The sequence below is a fragment of the Malus sylvestris genome, chromosome 16, assembly GCF_916048215.2.
Source record: "Malus sylvestris chromosome 16, drMalSylv7.2, whole genome shotgun sequence".
NCBI lineage: Eukaryota > Viridiplantae > Streptophyta > Magnoliopsida > Rosales > Rosaceae > Malus > Malus sylvestris.
In genome coordinates this window covers 2,378,218-2,401,629 of record NC_062275.1, presented here as the reverse complement: position 1 = coordinate 2,401,629, position 23,412 = coordinate 2,378,218, and the positions used below count along the sequence as shown (strand labels likewise).

At 38.8% G+C, this 23,412-nt stretch overlaps 3 protein-coding genes and 1 long non-coding RNA gene across 5 annotated transcripts; 2 read left to right on the top strand and 2 right to left on the bottom strand.

Annotated features, from left to right (window-relative positions):
* The first annotated feature begins 1,149 nt into the window (after positions 1–1,149).
* Positions 1,150–1,654, top strand: LOC126608831 (uncharacterized). Its single transcript, XR_007617984.1, has 2 exons — positions 1,150–1,243; positions 1,289–1,654. It is a non-coding gene; the product is annotated as an uncharacterized LOC126608831 (long non-coding RNA).
* On the bottom strand, positions 1,560–5,665 carry LOC126608791 (uncharacterized). Its single transcript, XM_050276791.1, has 9 exons — positions 4,958–5,665; positions 4,749–4,826; positions 3,675–4,466; positions 3,396–3,498; positions 2,922–3,022; positions 2,638–2,812; positions 2,301–2,471; positions 2,123–2,223; positions 1,560–2,000 (listed from the first exon to the last, which is right to left on the bottom strand). Exons 1-9 carry the CDS (start codon positions 5,306–5,308, stop codon positions 1,941–1,943), a joined length of 1,932 nt encoding a protein of 643 aa, XP_050132748.1. The 5' UTR covers positions 5,309–5,665; the 3' UTR covers positions 1,560–1,940.
* A 1,328-nt stretch (positions 5,666–6,993) lies between these two features.
* Positions 6,994–15,719, top strand: LOC126608784 (elongator complex protein 2-like). Its single transcript, XM_050276777.1, has 10 exons — positions 6,994–7,920; positions 8,015–8,102; positions 8,233–8,318; positions 8,637–8,790; positions 9,147–9,307; positions 9,404–10,184; positions 14,048–14,266; positions 14,433–14,650; positions 14,885–15,062; positions 15,167–15,719. The coding sequence occupies exons 1-10, from the start codon at positions 7,762–7,764 to the stop codon at positions 15,649–15,651; spliced, it is 2,529 nt and encodes an 842-aa protein (XP_050132734.1). The 5' UTR covers positions 6,994–7,761; the 3' UTR covers positions 15,652–15,719.
* Positions 15,720–17,621: 1,902 nt separating this feature from the next.
* Positions 17,622–20,431, bottom strand: LOC126608788 (uncharacterized). Of its 2 annotated transcripts, XM_050276781.1 has the most exons (3): positions 19,040–20,431; positions 17,958–18,888; positions 17,622–17,860 (listed from the first exon to the last, which is right to left on the bottom strand). In XM_050276781.1, the coding sequence occupies exons 1-2, from the start codon at positions 20,260–20,262 to the stop codon at positions 18,000–18,002; spliced, it is 2,112 nt and encodes a 703-aa protein (XP_050132738.1). In that variant the 5' UTR covers positions 20,263–20,431; the 3' UTR covers positions 17,622–17,860; positions 17,958–17,999. The 2 variants fall into 2 exon arrangements, with proteins under 2 accessions (XP_050132738.1, XP_050132737.1); XM_050276780.1 differs by having other exon boundaries at positions 17,622–18,888.
* Positions 20,432–23,412: the final 2,981 nt, after the last annotated feature.

Here is a 23,412-nt window from a genome sequence, read left to right as displayed (position 1 = left end):
ACTAACTATGTACCTACCCTTTAGCGCGAACACAGGGGGAGTGGATTCCACCAAACTATTTAATCAAGATCAAGACAGTAAGATTCCAGCTGTCCTTTGATCTGTTTAGTAATTAGTAATTAGTAATTAATCTGCGTGGTCTGTTCTATTCACTTAAAGCAGAGTTTCTTTGTCCGAATGTATTTGGTCTAACTTGTCCAATTTGGACAAGGAATGTCTGCCCTCCCGTGCCCTCCTATTTGTGTGGTCACAGTTAAGCCACGTCAATATTTTACATTAATATTCATTTTTGTCTTATTATCTCGATAAAAAAATAATATAAAATGTTGATGTGGCTTAATCGTGACCACATAAAACAGGAGGGCACGGAATGGCACCGGAAGTGGGAAGGCAGACAATCCTTATCCGTCCAATTTTGCATTATGTCACTGACCTTTCAATGGCCTTGTGGATTCTGATTTTCTTCCTCACTACTAGTCACTGCAGTAAACAAACACGAGAACGTCTCCCGTTTATGTGTCGGTGGGATATCTTAAGTGTAACTGGATATTTTTCACGTAATGCGAGAGTCGGGAATGAAGGAATAAATAACAAGGCACACCTCTCCTTGCTCTGCACTCCCTCTGCTTCTTCATCGCAATCTCCGGCGACATTTCTCTCGTGCAGAATGCTCGAGTTATTCACATTCAGGTTAGCCCGGGGCCAATCTATCAGAGCGTCATACCCCTCCAAGCTCACCACTAGACAAGAAAATGCAATTATCACATGTTACAAGCAGGATGGCACAATTGTTAAAGAAAGAAAACGCAGAGATATGTGAGTTTGGCCAGTTGGCATGTCTTGAACCAAGTTGGAATTCTGTCGCAACAAGCATCGCTAATTGTTGACAGAACGCATGTCATGACATGCCTTGCATTCTGTCAACAATTCACGAGGCTTGTTATGGCGTGCCACTAGGAGGGTTTAGCATGTCTGAAAGCTTGATGCATTTCGAGCCATTAAATTTGACTCACTACTTAGCTTTTACATCTGCTACTATATACTGGAAGCAGTAGTGAGTAGACATTGTAACATGGAAGACAGAAAGTGTGCTTCCATTACCAATCGCCCAGTGTTGTGTTTGCTTATCTACTTATGCTGCTACAAAACACCACAACGACAAGGGATGGTCTCTGTGATCCTGACAGCATTGGTTGGATTCTGCAACCCAAGCTTGCTACAAATTAAGGGTCCGAAAATTCAGGTCAGAATTCACCGGAAATCGGACGCGGGAGATCTGAAAATTGAGGTCGGAATTCAACAGAAATCGGACGCGGGAGATCGGATTCATCAGCCGGTTCGACAAACTTACAACGAATTAAAAAACATGCCCTCTAAGATAAAAGACATGAAACTTTCAGATAATAAGATTCTCGACTTCTTACTTGCTCTTCCACCGCCCCATGAAATTTATTAAAAGAACACAAAACGTAGTGCTAGAATAGCGGACCTTAATGTCACGTGATGAGAAAGATACGAATAGGATATTACACTCTTGGTAGGACTTGTACCCAATAATCTAAGGAAGAAAACAAGAGATTGATATACGGCCACGTGGGTTTGTAATCCGTAACTTGGTTACACCAAGTAGCTATGTTACAGTATCATACAATAATTTTTCGAGTTCGCTACTTTACTAATTGCTGACAAAATGCTGAAGGTGAATAAACTAATCCTCCATCATGCGTCCTCAAACAAAAAATAACAAAAGGGGTCACCTGTGTATTAACTTTTAAGAATTTGAGTTCTTCCTGTGTGGAATGCTTCTCCGCACCCGGTAATCGTAAAGAACTTGATCAGGCCGTGCACCGATAAACATGATGAAAGCCTTTCAAGCTGGTTGTGAAATAAAGCTTACTCCCGTAACAAGTTGAAGGGATTAAGTTTCATGGTTTTGGTAATTATTTGGAGTCGTGCTGACAAAGAAATTCGACTATACATGGATAGACCTGCTCCGCTGCCTGCAGTTCAAACGTATATAGCTATAAACAAGTGGCGGTGCAAACAAATATATCAATAGAGAACGTCGCACTATTGTACCATAAGAGAGAGAGAGAGAGGGACGGAGAAGAAAACTTCGTACCAATTTGCCTCCGACCAAATCATAATGAGCGTAGTGTGGACCACCGGGTTCTCCAAATAGTTTATATGTAACCAGGTGCTGTGGAATCAGCTTCACAGTTTCTGGTTCACCAAAGTATCATGAGCACGAATCAAAGAAAATTTAGAGAGAACATAAGCCGTCCATGATATGAATTTACCTTCTACAGCTTCAGGTGGGCAAATTAGATCCTGGTCTCCGGCAATTGCCAAAATAGGGACACTACTTTTGTTTAAATGGTCCTGATACAAAAAGGTACCGCTCCTGTCACGTAATCCACCCTCCCGAAAAGCTGTTGTTAACTGCAATAGAAGTTTTGCGGGTACGGTGCCTGCCATTTGTAAAAAGCACAGAATCACTAATGGTTGACTTGTTGATGAATCAGTAAGAGACATACATGGCTCTAACAACTTCTTTTTAAATAACCCATCATGGTTGACTTCGAATTTCTCAAATGGAATTGACAAAGTATATCGTGTCAGTAGGAATATACTTACAAAAGTTATTCAAAACGAGCTTTTTCAACAACTCTGGATGCATCATGTCCTCTGCTGAAATCAAGTTATTAAGCCAAGAGAAAACATAAGGAGGACCATTTGAGAGAGGATAAGTTGCTGCCAGTAGTGTTCCTAAGGGAATAGCTGGCACATTGAGAGCCTCGGCAGGATCAGCCTGCATGACAAGTTCCTTCATTAGTTCCTTAACAAAGTTTAAGCTACACTAACACACATTCATTGTACTTAATTTAGAGATGATCTACCGCAACTCTGCATCCACTTACAAGGGGTATGAGCAATTTGAGAATTGACTTTGAAGATGTGTAATCAAGTGACGACGCTAATGTTACAACAGCTGCCAATTGGGACTCTCTTCCTTCAGACCCTTAAAGGTGAAATAATGAAGCTACCAGATCAGATTCATATACTGGAGCATTTCTCACAACGTATTACAAAATGAAAATAGTACCAAAGCATATCAAGGAACCAGATCTGGAAGCATTCAATCAATGCTAAATGCTATCAGTATTTAAGCAAGTTCTTAAGAGAAATTTTCATGTAATTGAATAACACTCAACCGGACTCAATTGTATTGGGGAAAGAAAATAACATATTAAAACACTGCATGAGGGGTAGGAAAACAGCACGTAAACCAGTATGCAACCAATCAAGTATCAACAATGATACATAGAGCAGCGAATTCCACCCAAAAGGCAAATAAAGAAAAAGAAATGCATGGGGGAAAAAGGGATTCTCACCGCATTGTGAAAGCATTGAGTAAAGCAAAATACCACCCATTGAGTGTCCAATGGCTAACAATTTCCCATCCTTTGGCTTACTCTCTGCCATTATATATTCCATCTGTAAAGATAACATTTGAAGACCATAAATTCATCATGTAAAAGGAAGGATAATCACTTGATTCAATATAATAGAGAAGATACTATGTGTAATCAAAATGGATGCTTCTTCTAAAGACTAAATTCAAAAAGGGCAATCATATGAAAGCCTTCCATCAAGATAAATTGTCACCTCACCGCAGCAGGTACATCCTCTTCCAAGTAATGGTCAAAGTCCCAATCATATTTCACCATCAATTCAAGTTGTTTCTGGAAATCTTCCAGCGTGGAATTAAAACGCTCTTGCAAGTCAAACAATGGAGGCGAAACTGATCGCTGACCTTCTTCAATGATATTTACAAGCCTTTGACTGAGGTCCTTGATCTGGCTAGCAATAGCTGAGTTTTGTCGCGTCTCTAACAGGCCTGAAATCTTATAGCTTATCTCATTAACACGCTCAGATAATGCAGAACCAGCGAACAGTTTTGAAATTTGGTCAAGCAACTTAGCAGACATGATCTTCGATTGACCTTCACTGAGAAAGCCAGAAAATCTTTCTGACAGCTGCGTAAAAGTTTCTGTCGACTTTGTCACTGATTTTGATTCATCCCCTACAGTTATTATATTTGTAACGTCTCCACTGAAAGCTGAAATCACTCCTTGAGCAGGAACCTCAGATGCTGAGGCACCGGACTGCTTTTCTGCAGAAAATGATCCATTAGTGGCACTCTTAGAAGCTGAATTATCATGTTTTTCTTCTCGAGCAGGAGTCTCAGGTGCCGAGGCAACAGGAAAACCATTTGACTGCTTTCCTGCAGGAAAAGCTGCATCAGTTGCACTCTCAGAAACAGCTTCCATCTCTTTAGATATTTCATGGGCAGATTGCTGAATTTCCTTGCGATCTGATTCTTGCACGCTCAATCCAGCACCACGAACTTCGAGAACCCATGTCTCGAATCCTTGCCTAGACATGTAACGCGCAAACGAAGACTGCAGATATGCCACATTCATCAGCAATCACAAATAAACAAACTCGTAAAATGCACACGTTGACACTGAAAACTCACTCCTTATGGTATTCTTTCTCAAAAATTATGAACAAAGCCGCAAAAATTATGAATAAAGCCGTAAATTTGGGATTTTTTACAACTTTTCTCTATCATCTGGCTATAAATTAACAATATTTTAACGAGAAAAATGATTTTTTTTAATAGATATATTAATTAAACGATTAATTGAGCATTACTAACAATTATATCATGCAAATGTTACCTCAGGAGAGAGATCATATCCAATGGCGTTGGTCCCCACGCCTGATAACAGCAGCAATGGATGTTTCCTCTGAGGCGCCTGTTTCAGTCAACACTCAACTTTAGTTTCTCGTAAATTATAAGTATTAATTCCTAAAAATTGTTCCATTTAAATCAAAAAAATTAAAATTTAACAGAAATTAATTCCTTTTCAAAAATTAGATTCAGTACCTTGGGGCACGGGTGGTATCGCCAGAGCGCGAGCTTCCAATCGGAGTTCGGCACGGACACATAGTGGAGTTCATCGGCCGTGCATATCGACGGCTTCTCCGGAAGCTTGACGAAGGCGGCCTCTCCGGCGCCGGTGGAGAAGGTTCTGAGCCGGAACGACGTCGTCCAGCACGAGGTCGACAGCGAGAGGACTCGACGCGCCGCGGAGGCGCGCGAGCCGAGGAGGGTTGGGCAGAGGGACCGAATCGTGGATAACGACGGCGGTGACGTGGATGATGATGGCGATGATAACGATGATGCGTGATGATTCAGGAGAAGCGCGCAGCGAATGTCGTACTGGATTGCCGCCATCTGAAGCTTGGTCTTTTGGATGCTACAGTTTGAGCATGTCGCGGTGGAAGCGGCTGAGACGGTGGAGTCGGGCGTTGAATCTGAATCTGAGTCTCTTGCGACACCTAAGGATTCAGGGACAGGTGTGTACAGACGGTTCGGCTTCCTCCTGTACAACTTTTTATTTTGTTTTATTTATTTTTTTAGTTTGTGGAATATTAATTTAGATTCAAACTTGGACAAGTGGACTGGATAATAATCAACTGAAGTCGTAGTAATAGCCGCGCCACGTTCGCTCCGGCGGGTACACTCGTTATGCAGCTTAAAACAAGGTTCTAAAACCGGACGGTGGGCTGGCCTAGCGCCTAGGAGTCTAATGGGTTAGGCAGACTAGGCGGGTTATGCAGGTATTTAAGCCATTTCTAATTGAAAGATGGTCAAAAGGCTCTCTTTAGCTTCTTACAAGAAATTTTATTTTATAATTTTAATAAATAATTTAGGGTTATATTTTATATCATCTTCAACTGAGGAGGTCAAAAGATTATATGTCAAATATAATTTATTATTTTAATTAAATTGACTAGCATATGGGCACACGTGTGTGAGAAAAAATTTTATTTTTGTTTTTGAAATAGAAGGAGAGAGGAAGAGAGTGATAGAGAATGTGGGAGTGGAAAGTTTTTTTTTTTTTTTTAAAGTTAGTGATATGTTAGGATTACATGTAAGTGAGGCTTTGAAAAAAAAAGCAACAAAAATTTGTTGTGTGAAATTACATTTCTGCCCCATATTTCTTATTCATGTTCTGTTTTAATTAGATGGTTAAACTGGTAATTTCATAGGGTTTTGGTTGACAATGAGTGTTTTATTAATTATTAGAGATTAATATGGTTACTTAAATTAAACTACCATATTAAAATAAGGATTTCGGACATATTTTGAGTGTCACTTGTCGCCAAATGAATAAGCCTCCGGATTTCTTATATAATCTCAATAATTTTTTGGATAGGATTTCGGGCTGATTTGATATTGTTGTGCTTTGAAAAAAAAAACTGTTTCTGATGTGCTATGAGAATAAGCTCATTTTTGCTGCTTCACATTTCAGCCTTTTTTTCACCCAAAACTATGAAAATAAGTTGTTTTTAAGTGTTTATCAAACACCTTTTTTAGCTCAACTTTTTTTTATACCCACTTTTTATAAAAGTACCTCAGTACCAAACCAATACTTCGAGTGACACGTGTCGCTAACGTAAGTAACTCTCCAGATTTCTTATCTTTATGTAATCTCAATAATGTTTCGGATAGGATTTAGAGTGACACTAGTCGATATATAATTTGTTGTGCAAATTTCAGATAGGATTCTATGTGGCACTTTTTATCTTCAACTTCCAATGTTAATAAATTGACTAGATATTGGGGTAGAACTCACACACTTCCAAACACCTTCACTTGTTTGAGAACTACCCTTGATATTATATTCTGAGACCCATCTATAAGCCCTACAAAGAACTTCATCTTCTTTTCGGGTCTAAGCTCTTCTTTTCATTGCAGATGTGGTCATTTGAAGATTATTGAAAAAATTAAATAGAAGATTATTGGAAGATGTAAGACAATAGAATGTGAAGAATTGAAAGAAAATGAGGTAAGATAGTATGAAATTGTGAGTATGTGAAAATGGGGTAGGAATAGCTTTAGGTATTTATAGGAAAAAAAAATTAGATTTTTTTTTTTTAAATTCCTCAAAAAAAAAAAAAAAATCAAATTCCAACAGTAACCTAATGCCAAGTAGTCGTTAGCATTCAAATGGGTTGAGTTGGAGGACTGGCAAAATGTCAAGCTTGACATTCTGGTGGTGGAGGGTTGGCAAAATGTCAAGCTTGATATTCTGACCTAGAGGGCTAGGCTATAGGGCTGACGGGTTGGCTGCTCTTGGGCAGCCCTTTGGCTGGTTCTCCCATTTTTTGCCGGGTGGGGACCACGAGTCTTTTAGCCAATCCCTTAGTTGAAGAAGGTTTTCATGTCAAAACGGGCTATTATTAGCCCTATGACCCTTTGGCTGGGTCAATTGGAGATGGCATTAGGCGAGCTACACGAGCTCTTAGATAGGTTAGGCGGACTCCTAAATAAGTTTTCGACGACCTTTCTTAATTTTGACACGCCTAGGAATTAATTGGAGTGATGATCAGCCACCTATGGCTTAGGCGGGGACCTGAGCAACGCTAGGCAAGAATTTTTAAAACAGTGTTTTAGACAGGAATATCGATGTTTAGGTGTAATGGATCTTGACTATATAGTTTTTAGGGCCAAGAAGTAAGTCTTAGATTTTGGGCCTCGCCCCATTCGTCTAACGACGGCCCAAACACTCCTTTCTTCCTTTCTCTCGCGTGTTGCGAACCAGCAAAAGCAGAACGTGAGCCTCCAACACCTGAAGGCTGAAGCCGCCGTCTGTCTGCCAAACCAGAGCCAGTTCTTCCACCATGTCTAGCGGAGATGGTCGAGGAGGAGGGCGTGGGGTTGGAGTGAAGGGAGTGTTCATAGGAGCAGGCTGCAACAGAATCGTCAACAACTGTTCGTGGGGTGCTTGTGATTTAGTCGCTTTCGGTGCCCAAAACGCCGTTGCTATCTTCAATCCCGATGTCCTCTCTCTCTCTCTTTCTCTATACCTCCTTTATGAACTCAGTTTTCTATTGAAACTAATTTTCTTTTCGTTTTTTACAAAAATGGCTGAAGACTGCTCAAATTTGGACTACGCTTACAGGTCACAAGGCTGCTGTGAATTGCACGCAGTGGCTCCCAAGCAACAAGTTTGCATTCAGAGGTACTTTTGGGACTTCTCAGAAACAAGTGAAGAAAAAAAAAAAAGAGTATTTTTAGTGTTTTCTGAATTCAACTTTACATTTTTTAAGTTGTTATTTGGGTTGCTGACAAGATTTTGCGGATTTCCACAGCAAAACAGTTGGACCGGCATTATTTGCTCTCTGGAGATGCTGCTGGTGCAATGATTTTGTGGGAGTACTCTGTTCTTGAAGGAAAGGTATAATCTTGTCGTTACCGGTGTTCATGTTATCGCAATTCTTATTGTTTTTTGTTGGTGTTTTCTTAAAGTTTCCTTCACAACTTATCAGTACAGTAGGTTGCATTGAATTGCCGAACGAACGTAGCGAATGGCTAGTTAAAACTGTGTGAGAAGTTGTAGTTTTAGGTCCTATCATTTATTTCCTAGCTAGTTGGAGGGTTCGTTACTTATTTCAATTTTTGGAAGACTTGTCTCTGAGTGACGAGTATATTTGAAAGAATTGTTTTCTGTTGAAATGTGTTATCTTCATGGACTCTCTTTGCTTTTCCTTTACAATGGAGGTATGTGCAACAACTACCTCAGTTACACAAGAAGGGTGTCACATGCATAACTGGAATTATGGTTTCTCAAACTGAGGCAGTCTTTGCCTCTACGTCTTCCGATAGTATGGTTTATATATGGGAGGTTGTGTTTCCATCAACTAGTGGAGGTGAGCTCAAAGTTCAATGGACTAAATCAAATTGTTTTACTTTCATAAGTTTTATAGATTTAATATCTAAGTTGATTTGCTTTAGTTCTGCACATTTGATTCTACTGACAATGTCAAAGAAGGGGTACAAGACAATTCATGAAGTGACAACACCATTCCTCCAAACTCTTCCCTAAATCGATCTACTTAGGTTCATGTTATGGATTTGAAACAACCATTATAAAAAGTTTTGACCATCTCTCAAGCACGAAAATATCATGCTTTTGTAATGAAGATACAGCCAAAAGTTCTCCCTTCACATCAAATGAAAGAATTTCAAAATCAATTGGAAACATGACCTTTCTGAGTTATTCTAGGTGTCTGTGAACTGTTGCATCTGGATTCTCTCTCTGTTGGTACAAAACCCATGGTAGCGCTTTCGTTATCAGAGTTGCCTGGAAGTACTGGGTACTTAGTCCTGGCAATGGGAGGACTGGATAACAAAATTCACCTTTACAGCGGGGAGAGGAGAGGAAAGGTATGTTGCATTATATTAATCAATATTACTGTCTGATTTTTTTAGACATTTTTGTGCCTTAAATATGTTTTGAATTCTTTTCATATGTACATGTAGTTTGTTCGAGGGTGCGAGTTGAAAGGGCATACAGATTGGATCAGAAGTCTGGATTTCGCATTACCTACGTGCACCAATGGTGAGGCAAGCAATGTACTACTTGTTAGTTCATCTCAAGACAGAGGCATACGCATATGGAAGATGGCTTTAAAGGAGTCTTTGGACAGCAACCAGAGTGCTTACCGGAAAGAAAAAGTAAGCTTAGCATCTTATATTGAAGGCCCTGTACTTATAGCTGGCACGACGTCATATCAGATATCATTGGAATCTCTTCTAATTGGACATGAAGATTGGGTGTATTCAGTGGAGTGGCAACCCCCGTCAAATGCATCTTCTGAAGGGATTGCCTACTGTCAACCCCAAAGCATCTTATCTGCATCTATGGACAAGACAATGATGATATGGAAACCCGAAAAGACGTCTGGTATCTGGATGAATGTTGTTACTGTTGGAGAACTCAGTCATTGTGCTCTAGGGTTTTATGGTGGCCACTGGAGCCCTAATGGAGATTCAATATTAGCACATGGATATGGTGGATCTTTCCATCTCTGGAAAAATGTCGGCACTGAGTATGAAAATTGGCAACCACAAAAGGTTCCATCTGGGCATTTTGCAGCAATAACAGATATTGCATGGGGAAGATCTGGTCAATACTTGCTGTCAGTCAGTCATGATCAGACAACTCGAATTTTTGCTCCTTGGAAAAATGAGGCATCTCCTAGAGACGAGGAGTCTTGGCATGAAATTGCTCGGCCTCAAGTTCATGGTCATGATATTAACTGTGTGGGACTTGGCAGTTTTTGACACGACACGGTGACACGACACGAAAACGACACGAAAATAACGGGTTTCGGGTCAACACGATAACTTATCGGGTCACTATCGGGTGACCCGTTAAGAACCCGTTAATAACGGGTTCTTAACAGGTATACACGCAGGTAACACGTGGGTAACCCGTTTCGACCCGTTAAGAAAAAAAATATTTTAATAATTTTAAAGTTTAATTACTAAAAGATTTATTATAAAATACAATAGTCATATTAATATATACAATATATTCTATATTAAATATATAGTTTTGTATTATCGTTCTATATAAATTATAAAATAAAATAAAAAGTTTTAGTCATTATTTATTTTTATTATGAGAGTTCCTTATTATCATTACTAGGATAAATTTTACATAACATATTCTTGTCCAAAATTAAAATATACTAGTATAGTATTTGTGTATGCAAGAACTAGGAAGACATACATACAAGTATGAAAAATGTGAAAGAATATATAAACACTTGTGATTTATCATTATTCCTCTACGAATAGATAATTGTTACACTTATATTATCGTTTAGATTTTTAAAATCCTTCAAACCCTCATGAATAATGTTTTTTATTTAAGGGAAAAATTAATAAAATTAATGATAATTATTGTAGAAGTGTAAAAATTGTAAAAATATATATATATACAATCACTCATATATAAAAAAATGTAAATCCTTTAAATTAAATATCAAATTTATTCATTACATTCGTATAGGGTCGAAGAGTGTATATGTACAAAATCATCAAAATCGAAGCTAAAATAACCGTTAAATTGTAATTTTTCGTTTATAACCGTCGAAAACTTTTGTTCCGTTACATAATCTCTGAATGTTTGTTTTTTACGATTTTTTTAAGTTTGCAATCTCGGAATGTGTACAAATAAGTTTGACGGTTGGATCGTTGAAAAAAGTTTCGTAGAATGCATATTGCGTCAAAACGGTATATTAAACAAACACTTAGAGTTAATATTATACTTCTATTAAGTATAAAATAAGTTTTTGTGGTATCCACTAGTGTAAATACTTTAAATTAAAGATCAAATTTATTCATTACATTCTTATAGGGTCGAGGAGTGTATTTGTAAAAAATCATCAAAATCGGAGCTAAAATAACCTTTAAATTGTGATTTTTCGTTTATAACTTTTGTTCCATTACGTAATCTCTGAATGTTTGTTTTTTACGATTTTTTACATATGCGATCTTGGAATGTGTACAAATAAGTTTGACGGTTGGATCGTTGAAATGTTTTTTTGTAGAATCCATATTGGGTCAAAACGATAGATTAAACAAACACTAGGAGTTAATATTATACTTTTATTAAGTATAAAATAAGTTTTTGTGGTATCCACTAGTGTAAATACTTTAAATTAAAGATCGAATTTATTCATTACATTCTTATAGGGTTGAGGAGTGTATCTGTAAAAAATCATCAAAATCAGAGCTAAAATAACCGTTAAATTGTGATTTTTCGTTTATAATCGTCGAAAACTTTTGTTCCATTACATAATCTCTAAATGTTTGTTTTTTATGATTTTTTACGTATGCGATCTCGGAATGTGTACAAATAAGTTTGACGGTTGGATCATTGAAAAAAATTTTGTAGAATGCATATTGCGTCAAAACAATAGATTAAACAAACACTTAGAGTTAATATTATACTTCTATTAAGTATAAAATAAGTTTTTGTGGTATCCACTAGTGTAAATACTTTAAATTAAAGATCAAATTTATTCATTACATTCTTATAGGTCGAGGAGTCTATCTGTAAAAAATCATCAAAATCGGAGATAAAATAACCGTTAAATTGTGATTTTTCGTTTATAACCGTCGAAAACTTTTGTTCCATTACGTAATCTCTGAACCTTTTTTTTTTACGATTTTTTACGTATGCGATCTCGGAATGTGTACAAATACGTTTGACGGTTTGATCGTTGAAAAAAGTTTCGTAGAATGCATATTGCGTCAAAACGGTAGATTAAACAAACACTTAGAGTTAATATTATACTTCTATTAAGTATAAAATAAGTTTTTGTAGTATCCACTAGTGTAAATACTTTAAATTAAAGATCAAATTTATTCATTACATTCTTATAGGGTCGAGGAGTGTATCTATAAAAAATCATCAAAATCGGAGATAAAATAACCGTTAAATTGTGATTTTTTGTTTATAACCGTCGAAAAGTTTTGTTCCATTACATAATCTCTGAATGTTTGTTTTTTATGATTTTTTACGTATGCGATCTCAGAATGTGTACAAATACGTTTGATGGTTGGATCGTTGAAAAAAAAATTTTAGAATGCATATTGCGTCAAAACAGTAGATTAAATAAACACTTAGAGTTAATATTATACTTCTATTAAGTATAAAATAAGTTTTTGTGGTATCCACTAGTGTAAATACTTTAAATTAAAGATCAAATTTATTCATTACATTCTTATAGGGTCGAGGAGTGTATCTGTAAAAAATCATCAAAATCGGAGATAAAATAACCGTTAAATTGTGATTTTTTGTTTATAACCGTCGAAAACTTTTGTTCCATTACGTAATCTCTGAATGTTTTTTTTTTACGATTTTTTACGTATGCGATCTCGGAATGTGTACAAATAAGTTTGACGGTTGGATCATTGAAAAAAGTTTTGTAGAATGCATATTGCGTCAAAACAGTAGATTAAACAAACACTTAGAGTTAATATTATACTTCTATTAAGTATAAAATAAGTTTTTGTGGTATCCACTATTGTAAATACTTTAAATTAAAGATCAAATTTATTCATTACATTCTTATAGGGTCGAGGAGTGTATCTGTAAAAATTCATCAAAATCGGAGCTAAAATAACCGTTAAATTGTGATTTTTCGTTTATAACCGTCGAAAACTTTTGTTCCATTATGTAATCTCTGAATGTTTGTTTTTTACGATTTTTTACGTATGCAATCTTGGAATGTGTACAAATAAGTTTGACGGTTGGATCGTTGAAAAAAGTTTTTGGACCGCCAACAATAGATAATTTTGTAGTAGTGAAACCTTAAATTTATTTAACCGTCGATTGTCATTTACGCTTTATTCTGCTTATTGAATTTCATTTTTAAAATTTTATTTTTTGAAAACATGATCATCTGGCGGATGTAAGAAGATGATATCACGTTTCGATATTTATGAACTGAAATATGAGTCAATGTCATATAATTTGTAGAAACTTTATAAACATCAAACAATATTTTCACTAACCGTAAAACTCTAAATATAATATCAACGATCCAAACCGTTCATCTACCTGCACCCTCTAATAGATCATGTTTTCAAAAAAAAAAATCTAAAAAAACAAAATTTGATGAGAACAATGAAGCATAAATGTAAACAACAATCAACGGTTAAATTTTGATCTATGAATTATATGATTATAGTGGCGAATTTCGAAGTTAAGCTCTTCATGAAAGTTATAAAGCTTGTCATTACGAGTGTTTATATATATTTTTCTATATTTTTTTACACTTCTACATTAATTAAAAAACTATTAAAGACTTTAGGTAAGCGAAAATATACTTAAAACAAAATTGTGTTTTTATGTTTTGGATGTGATAATATGGAATGTATATACTTATTTAGTATTATGTTTTTCATTTGATTATTTATTGGTTTAAAATATATTTTTCTTAACGGGTAACGGGTCGGGTCATATTACCTGTTAATATTATCGGGTCGATTTCGGGTCGGGTCATTTTACCCGTTTATTTTAACGGGTGTTACACGACACGACCCGTTAAGATATCAGGTATGACACAAAAACGACACGAACACGGAAAACACGACACGAATGCCAAGTGTGTGCCATCATCCAAGGAAAGGGGAACCATCGATTTGTCAGCGGAGCTGATGAGAAAGTTGCCAGAGTGTTTGAAGCTCCATTGTCTTTCTTGAAGACATTGGATCATGCCATTTCACAGACATCTGACTTTTCAGATGATTCCCAAGTAGGTGTTCAGATTTTGGGTGCAAATATGTCTGCTCTTGGGCTATCACAGAAACCTATTTATGTTCATGGTAACTCTCTCTCTCTCGCTCTCTCTCTCTCATTTCTTTCTTTTGTAATTTTAATGTGGTTTTAATTGCAAGTATCGTTCTCCTTTTTTTCTTTAATCAAGTTTTGTAAATTAGGAATAGTTTTTACGGGCTTAATTTATTTATTGATTCTGTTTCTTTTTGTCAGCTGAGCAGCATACCCCAGACAAGAATGTGAATGATGGCCTCGACACACTTGAAACCATTCCTGATGCTGTTCCAGTTGTGTTGACTGAACCTCCCATTGAAGATCAACTGGCATGGCATACACTATGGCCAGAGTCACACAAACTTTACGGTCATGGGAATGAGCTGTTTGCTCTGTGCAGTGATCATGATGGGAAGCTTGTTGCTTCTTCATGTAAGGTATGTGGAGTCATTGTACTTGCCGGGATAATTACTGAAACATGGGTAATCTTATAAAGTTCTTAGGCAAAACGTTGCTCCGGAGAATGGAGCGCACTTTACTGGTGGATAATTGAAGGAAATTATTTGATAGTCCTGAAAGAAGTGTAAATCATTTGAAAGTAAGGCATAACAAGAATAACTTGTTTCATAAGTTATCGTTTATTTGTTATACTAAACATGATTATGTTGCAGGCCCAATCAGCAGCGGTAGCAGAAATATGGCTATGGCAAATTGGTTCATGGAAAGCAGTTGGTCGCTTGCAGTCTCATACTTTGACAGTGACACAAATGGAATTCTCTCATGATGACAAATTCCTGTTGGCTGTATCAAGGGATCGCCAGTTCTCTGTATTTTCAATCGATAAAGCAGGTACTCTTTAGTTTAAGCCAATTGGTACTTTCACTGTTACCAGTGCCCGTCAGAAGATTGTAAGATTTCCCATGATACATAGTTCATCTGATGTCTCTGTTTAGGCACCGATGAAATTACTTACCAGCTCGTAGCAAAGCAGGAGGCACACAAAAGAATCATATGGGCATGCTCTTGGAATCCATACGGGTACGAATTTGCCACAGGCTCGAGGGACAAGACAGTGAAGATCTGGACTGTGGAAAATGAGTCTTCAGTGAAGCTGCTCGCGACTCTTCCCCAGTTCAGTAGTAGCGTCATGGCCCTATCTTGGGTCGGTCTCGATTGCAACAGCAACGAAGGGCTCCTCGCAGTTGGAATGGAAAACGGACTCATTGAACTGTGGAATCTATCTGTTAAAAGATCTGATGATGGAGTAGTAGGCGCAGTTGCTTCCCTTGTCGTACGGCTTGAGCCGTTGATGTGCCATGTCTCTGCTGTAAACCGTTTGGCATGGAGAAACTGCAAGAATGAAGATTCCGGTAGCTTACAGCTCGCTTCTTGCGGGGCAGATCAATGTGTGAGAGTGTTCGAGGTTAACATTAACTAACCATATTATCGTTGTACCTACATGTAAAATAATTTTTTGTAATGGCCAATATTAATTTATCAATTCTAACGAGCGAGTAATGTTATTGAAACAAACAGATTTGTTGGTGCACTTTTTAATACAAGTTTCAACGAGTGAGTAAGTGGAACGAAAAATAATTTTGAAAATAGTGGGCCCCAGAATCCGCATTAAGTAGATATCAAATAAAGCTCTTCTGGTGGGAGCCATTGCAAATCGGATCGAATCCAATTCGAATTCCAAAAACAAAACTATTCCTCGTGTATGAATGTGACATGAAATGATGAAGAATTGATGGCGCCGATTTCTTCTGTCAGGGCTTTCTTTGTCTTTCGCAAAGCCAGAGATATGAGATCATATAAATAAATAAATAATAATTCGTTAATTGAATAGTATGCCCCATCTGCCAATCTAGGGATCAAAATACGACATTTCACATATTCTTCATGTTGAACATTGAATGTTGAAATTGTCAAATTTCATGGTCCGTCCCTCTTTCTATTTGGACTTGTTTGATATCCGTTGCAAATTGCGTTATTCTAATCTAAACTACGGGTAGAGAGAGAATTTGGATGCAAGCATGGTTGAACATGCTCTTTTGCATGACTAACTTGCTTAACTCACGTTTGCTTCTGTTAGTTAGTCTAGTAGTCGCAAACTGTTGCTTAAAACTTAAAAGTAATGAGCTACTTGTCTTTACTTAGACTGGAGTGAAAGCAAGAAGAGATTTTTCAGTGTGCCGAAAACATGGTTCATTACGCCAGATGTAATAATACAATTTGATGAAAACTTAAAAAAAAAAATTCAACAAATTATATTGTGACACTAAATGTATCGAGTCGTATTTTTGGTATACTAAAAAAAATTTCGAAAACAACTTTAACGTGCCATAAAATTGAAAAACTTTGAAACACGTGTAACTTAATTATAATCACAGTAGTACAACTATCTGTGAAATCTCTCTCACATCCCAAAACCAAAACAGAAACCTTGTACTATCGCCGGCCATTTAATTACTAGGTTAAATAAAACAAGAAGAATCTAAAACGCTGTGTGTGACTGGTTTAATCACATGAAAATCAGTGAGCAGCCGAATACGATGCACTTTTTGCTACGGGTCAACTTTGATCTGATGAGGTTAGATGATTGTTGTTGGTCGACATTATTTTTTTATTTGTTTGTTTGTTAAGTTTTCAAATTTTGACAAGATCAAGATGTCGTTGTCGATTGATGTTACTCAATTCCAATTCCACACAAGATTTGTGTCCCCATCCACGCAGATGCCATTACTAAGTTTAAAGGCAAAGCTACACTATTTGCTGTGGTGGGTATATATCCAAATTATAATCAAGAGTTTTTATCATAGAGAGGTAGGAATTCATCCAACGAACCACTCCTTTTTTTGGATCCGTTAGGAGTTAGAAATTAGAGTGGTGGGGACTAGTGCTTTTTGATAATAAAAAAAACGTTTCTGAATATATTTAACACAAAACCACTTAAAAACGTTTTTAGTTTGTGGAGGATGATTAGCAACATTTGGATTGAGAAACGGCCCGGACTCCTGCGGGGGTTAATAACAGGGAATCTTGAGCAATGGGCAAAAAACCCGATCCGAGAATATTTCGTGAGCGAAGGGCAATGCCGTCGTAAAGCTCTTTCGTCAAGTCGCAATCGACTCGAGGAAGAAGTTGCGGTTAAATTCATGCCGGCAGTCAACATCAAGAAGCACTTGCCGTTATGACGAAAGCACTTATGAGCAGAAATGTTTCCTTGAAAAACAATCGCAAACCGACCAAAGTTACTGCTTGTTCTTCTCGCTCTCCCTCTCATCACGAAACTGCAATTACAGCGGCTGCTTCTGCAGACAAATTTGCAATTGAGTGGCAAAACATGTATATGCCATTCTCATCCCATATCCACTAGGCAAAACAATATTAAAAGAAAACTATATGTTACTTACAAAACATTTATTCAGAAACTGATCTGCACAAGCACACAATACCATGTTTGGTTGAGTTTTCCAGCTTTTACAGTATAAAATTATAATCCCAGACACCACCTTTTCATATTCCTATCCACTTCTCTTGGATGACAACTACGGCGGCGGCAATGGAGCAGCAACCATATGACCTTGCAGGAACGAAGAAGACGAAGACGAGGACAACGAGGACGACCAAAGTTTGCTTATTATCTATCACAAATACATACCACAACCAATTACCAATACCAAAGCAAAGACTCTAGAAACAGATATATAAGTTTTAAACATAAAAACCAAAGCTTCCCACTTCCCCAAAATTGTTTCCTTCTCCAGGCATTGTTCACTTCCCTCATCTCTGCTGCTTGATGTTGTCGGTGGGAAGCTGAGCAGAGACTTCCGGCAGCGTCATGGTTTGGTACTGAGAAGGCATTGAGGGCGCCAGAGGCTGTGTGTAGTATATCGGCGCATGAGAGGGATCAGTAGCATATTCATAGGCATAACTGGCATTGCCCCCAGAAGAAGGAACGGCCGATTGGGACGGATGGTGCATCTGGGTGGGGTAGCCGACATACTGCTGCTGATGCTGAGCAGATGGGACTTGAACTAGAGGCGGAGCTGCTGTGGTTGCCGTTCTGTACACCCCTGTTGGGGCACCCAGTTCGGGTTTGGCAATTTGGGGATTCCTCATCTGGTCGTAAGGCGCAGAAGAGGAGGACATGGCAGGGTTAGGAGGCGTTTGGGAGCGGGTCGAAGGGATAGGAGCGGCAGAATCGCTGATATTCGATTGCTGAACTGGCAAAGTGGTGTAAGGTTGTGGCTGCCTGGCAGGCATGTAATAAACTTGGTATTGCTGCTGCTGCTGATCAAGCTGGGGATGATGATGGTGGTGCTGTTGCTGCTGGGGCGGATATACTGGGTAGTACGCTGGAATGGGGACCGAACCTGGGTGGTGCTGGATGTAATGTGTTCCAGCGTGTATAAATTGATGCGGCTGTTGTGCTTGTTGTGGGTGTTGTTGGTGTTGCTGCTGCTGCTGATGATCGAATTGCGATTGCAAAACGTACCCAGAATCGTGAACCTGTTGTTGCATCTGAATCCGAGAGTTTGGATCGGAAAGATTTAATTTCGGATCAACTAGGTTTGCCGGAAACCTGGCGTTTGCAGAGGGGATTTGAACTACTGGGTCTTGATAAATTACAGGTTTTGGGCGAGACATGGCATTTGATAAACTATTGTCACTGCAGAATTGAAATTATAACCCCCAATTAATCACTCGATCATCACCCCAAACAACAACTTAAAAGTAATTTAAACAGGCAGATAATTAAAAACAGAAGTTCTAATTCTAAACGATTAATCAAGCCAATTATCGTGAAAAATTAGGCATACCTTGAAACAGAATCTGGGGAGGGCAAATCAAGAACGCCACTAGATTTAGGCTGCTGAGACTGAGGAGGCAGAGTCTGTGGCTGAAGCTGAGGCTGAGGAGGCGTCGGTTTCCGATACCCAACTGGTGCGCCGTGATCGGATCGCTCATCGTCCGAAACTACGCGATTCAAGTAATCGGTGGCCGTGCTCAGCGGCGCGGCGGATGCCACGATGGTAGTGGGAATCAGAGGAGGCGATGAAAGGACCGCGAAGCCACCATCGTCTTGCTTCTGCCCAACAGGGCCAACACCACCACCAACAGTCATCCGAGCGAACTGCTCTTCTATCCCCATCTTCTGATCCTGCACTCTAATCCGATCTCCACCTCCGCCGCCGATACCATCTTCCACGTGGACCCGAATCGGCGGCAAGTTCGCAAGCGATGGCGACGATGACGTGGACCCAAACGAAGAGGAGTTCTCCAGCATCGGCGAATCGGGGACGGAGTGAACGTCCTGCCCGTTCCCACCGCCACCACCTCCGCCCTGTTTGGCATTCTTGCCATTCGTAGGAACTGAAGCCTCGACGTCTCTCGAACCGGAGTCCAAATTATTGGCAGCCCCGCCTGAAATCGAATCGTCGTCGAGACCCAGCAAGCAATTGACAGAGGCGGAGTCGGAGAAGCCCCGATTTAGCATATCGGACTCGCCATTGAGCGCGTTCAGGAACCAGTCCTCAGACTTATTGGCTGGAATATCGAGAATGGGCCCCATCGATTGCGACGACTCGGGCTTCAGGGGGAAGAGAAAGAGACGGAGGCGTGAGGGTTTGGACGAAGCGCCGCTGTGGTTGGCCGTGCGTTCGTACTCGTCGATCATGTTGTCGAGGTCCTCGTCGGTGGTGACGGAGATTAAGGAATCGAGGTCTTCGCTGGGGAGCTGGTACTTGAGGGTGAAGGGTCGGCCGCTGAGGAGAGTCTTGGAGAGGCGGTTGGAGAGTTCGGAGAGGGAGGTCTGGCGGTCGACGACGACGATTCGGGTGTCTCCACCGACGTAGCACAGCGACTTGTCGTGGGGGCGGGGGACGATGTGGCCGCCGTAGCTGCACATGAGGCGGAGCCTGTTGGTGGGGGGGATGGGATCGTCCCATGAGTCGGTGTTGCGGGAGCGAGGGGAGGAGTCTAGGGACTCCGGGTAGTTGAGGTGGTGGGGTTGCAGCGGCGGGCCCGCTGGTGGTGGGTCCATGGCGGCGGCAGAGTGGAGTGAGTGAGAGAGGATTGTGGGGGTTTTTTGGTGGGTGGTGGTGGTTTAGAATTTCAACTCTCTTCTTCTCCTTCTTTTGGGGGTGAGGGACGGAAGAATGGGGGGTGGATGCTCCTCATATAGTTACTCCACACCTCGTCTGCTCTCCTCAAAGCTCTGGTTGTTTTTTATTTTTATATATATTATATTTTTTTTATTTTTTTTAATATTAATTTAATAATTTGATTGGTAATTGTAGTAAAGGGGGGTTTTGGGTTAATTCTTTCGATTAATTATGTTAAGTAAAAATAAAATTGTGAATATTTTACTGGGAAGGGGGAAACAGGGAGGGAACTGTGGGGAAAAGGCCAAAGTTGGAAATGAAACTGTGGGTATATTTGGACCCGGTTTCTCTGCCCTCCAGTTCCCATACACTCCCACCCTTCCGATTTTATGTTGTCACGGACTCACGGTTAAGCCACGTCAACATTTTATATTAATTTTTTAATATATATAATAAGACAAAAAATAATAGTGATATAAAATGTTGACGTGGCTTAATCGTAACTACACAAATAAGAGGGGATGGGAATGTATGGGAATTGGGAGGGCAAAGAAGCCAGGTCCGGTATATTTTTGCTGATGGGTTGACACTTGGCAGCTAGTTTACTGATGGTATATTTTCGGTCATCAACTGACACTAAGATGCCATGCTCATTTTCTTATTTATTACCCTTAATTAAATTTAAATTTTAAAATTTGTGCGGTGAATATACACAAATTTAAATTTAAGTAGAGTATAAGAAAAACTTTTGAAATTTTTATATGGATTATAACAAAAATTTATTGAAAATATATTTTGTAGAACAAGAAGATTATAGTTTGATGTTTTGGTATGTGAAAAACGAAAATTTAACAAAAATAAAAAATAAAACATAAAATTAATGATTTAGGCGTCTCTGTACGCAACACAAACTTATGCCCTCGGGAAGGCGCAGAAGAAGCAATGGAGGCCCATGAAGTTTAGGGATTAGGGGTGTTTGAATAGTAACGGGTGAAAAAATTAAAAATTTTAGCTTTAGGGATTGGGGGCATTTGTTATAACTCACAGTTTTATGTCACATCCTAGTCTCGACTCAGCCGTATCATCATATTGTCCGTTTTGGGCTTACCATTCCCTCACAGATTTGTTTCTGGGAACTCACACGAGAACTTCCTAGTGGGTCACCCATCCTAGGATTGCTATCGCACGAACTTGCTTAACTTCAGAGTTCCGATGGAATCCGAAGCCAGTGAGTTCCCAAAAGGCCTTGTGCTATAGGGAGGGAAGCATGTACATATAAGGCACATTACATCCTCTCCATTGGTTAATGTGGGATCTCATATTTAGCTTTAGAAATATTTTGCGTAGCAATTGAGGAAAATATTGCAAGAACCTTGGATGTGGTCCTACCGTTTATTAGGTCCCAAAACTATTTTTTATTGATTTTTAAAGATGAAAAATAGAAAAAATATCTTTAAATTTAGGTTTTAAATCGTTGATTCCAAGTTTTAAAATATGAAATATAATAGATTTTGCACTGAAAAATATATTTTGAAAAACATAAATATGATAGTTTGTTATGGTAAGAGAAATAAAAAAAAAGTAACAAAAATAAATGAAAAATAAAAAAAATTGAAAATATGGTGATCGGTAAGAATCTAGTGACTTGTTCCATGTATAGTCGCTCCATTTTAGCGACAGTATTCTATAGAGATCGGTAAAATGTACCGTTCGTATCCTTTCCTACTTTTTTATTTTTTCCTCCTTTTTTCTTTTCCCATTAGTTTTCATTTTCTTCCACGTTACTTTATCTAGATTGAAATACCTTTAAATTTATATCCTTGTTTTTGAATATTTTGACATAAATTATAAGGAAATTTTCACCAAAATACATTTTGTAGAACATGAAAATAATAGTTTGGTGTTGTGGTATGGGAAAAACGAAAATTCAACAAAAATAAAAAACAAAATAATTTAAATTAATGGTTTAGGCACAAGGCGCAACCCAAACTCATGCCTTCAGGAAGGCCCAAGGTGAAGCAGAAGCAATAGAGGCCCATGAGGTTTAAGGTATAGGGGCTCGTGAATAGTAATAGGTGAAAAGTATTGGACCGTAAAAATAGCACCCTTAGTTCGATGTGTTTCAATTCCTGACGCATTCGAATTTTTCCCCTCGCGGCAGCACGGTGAGCAAATGTTTTTTTTTTAAGAAGGGGTTACTATGTTAAAAGTTACGATTTTAGTGTGAATTCTATAATGGTTGATAACGGTCTATAAATGCCCCACCCCGGCAACAAAGCTTTGTTCGGCAACCATGGTTGACCCCTGAGATCCCCTATTGATGCGGCCTACAAATGCCCCTAACACCAATGCTTCGTTCAGGCAACAATGGTCGACCCATGAGATTAAAAATAAACCTACCCTATATAAATGCCTACCCTTGGCACTTATGGTTCATACAGTAAACATGGTTGACGCATGGGATTAAAACTAAACCCTACCTATTATAAATGTCCAGCTTCCGACAAAAATGGCTCGTATGGGCAACAATGGTTGACCCGTTGGATTAAAACTAAATCCTACCCCATATTGATAGCAGCTTATATATGTTCCACCTTCGGCACCAATGCTTCGTGTAGGCAATAATGGTTGAACCGTACGCCAGGGCTCACAGTGTTTGGCATGCTCAGTCTGCCTTGGTTTGCATGCACTGACCCATCTCGGTTTTCGTGGGCCAGTCCGCCTCATTTTACATGCCATTTTTTTGTCATGCGCTAAGCTCGCCTTGCGTGCACTGACCTATCTCGGTTTTTGTGCGCCAGTCCGCCTCATTTTACATGCCATTTTTTCATTGTGCGCTAAGCTCGCCTTGCGTGCCAAAAGCTCATCTCGTTTTTTGTCCTCGTTTAGGCCTGTAGACAGCAAAAACAAACAACACAAATAAAACCTAAACCTTAAGCATCAAAACGCAAACTACTGTCGCTACCTCATCCCCAAAAGAAGCCATCACCCCAAAATTTAAATAACAACCACACAAAAAACTAGGTCTGAGAATGTTCAGCAAGAGGTACAAGCGTCTTTCTACCATCATATTCACCCCCACAATTTTT

What these genes read in the sequence shown, in the direction of transcription:
- LOC126608791 (XM_050276791.1), bottom strand. Translation starts at nt 5,308, where the DNA reads ATGGCGGCAATCCAGTACGACATTCGCTGCGCGCTTCTCCTGAATCAT. An exon ending in GATATGATCTCTCTCCTGAG is followed by an intron (nt 4,467 to 4,748) that starts GTAACATTTGCA and finishes GCATATCTGCAG; the next exon opens with TCTTCGTTTGCGCGTTACAT. An exon ending in CTCAATGCTTTCACAATGCG is followed by an intron (nt 3,023 to 3,395) that starts GTGAGAATCCCT and finishes TTCACCTTTAAG; the next exon opens with GGTCTGAAGGAAGAGAGTCC.
- LOC126608784 (XM_050276777.1), top strand. Translation starts at nt 7,762, where the DNA reads ATGTCTAGCGGAGATGGTCGAGGAGGAGGGCGTGGGGTTGGAGTGAAG. An exon ending in GAAACCTATTTATGTTCATG is followed by an intron (nt 14,267 to 14,432) that starts GTAACTCTCTCT and finishes TCTTTTTGTCAG; the next exon opens with CTGAGCAGCATACCCCAGAC. An exon ending in TTGTTGCTTCTTCATGTAAG is followed by an intron (nt 14,651 to 14,884) that starts GTATGTGGAGTC and finishes ATTATGTTGCAG; the next exon opens with GCCCAATCAGCAGCGGTAGC.
- LOC126608788 (XM_050276780.1), bottom strand. Translation starts at nt 20,262, where the DNA reads ATGGACCCACCACCAGCGGGCCCGCCGCTGCAACCCCACCACCTCAAC. An exon ending in TCCCCAGATTCTGTTTCAAG is followed by an intron (nt 18,889 to 19,039) that starts GTATGCCTAATT and finishes TCAATTCTGCAG; the next exon opens with TGACAATAGTTTATCAAATG.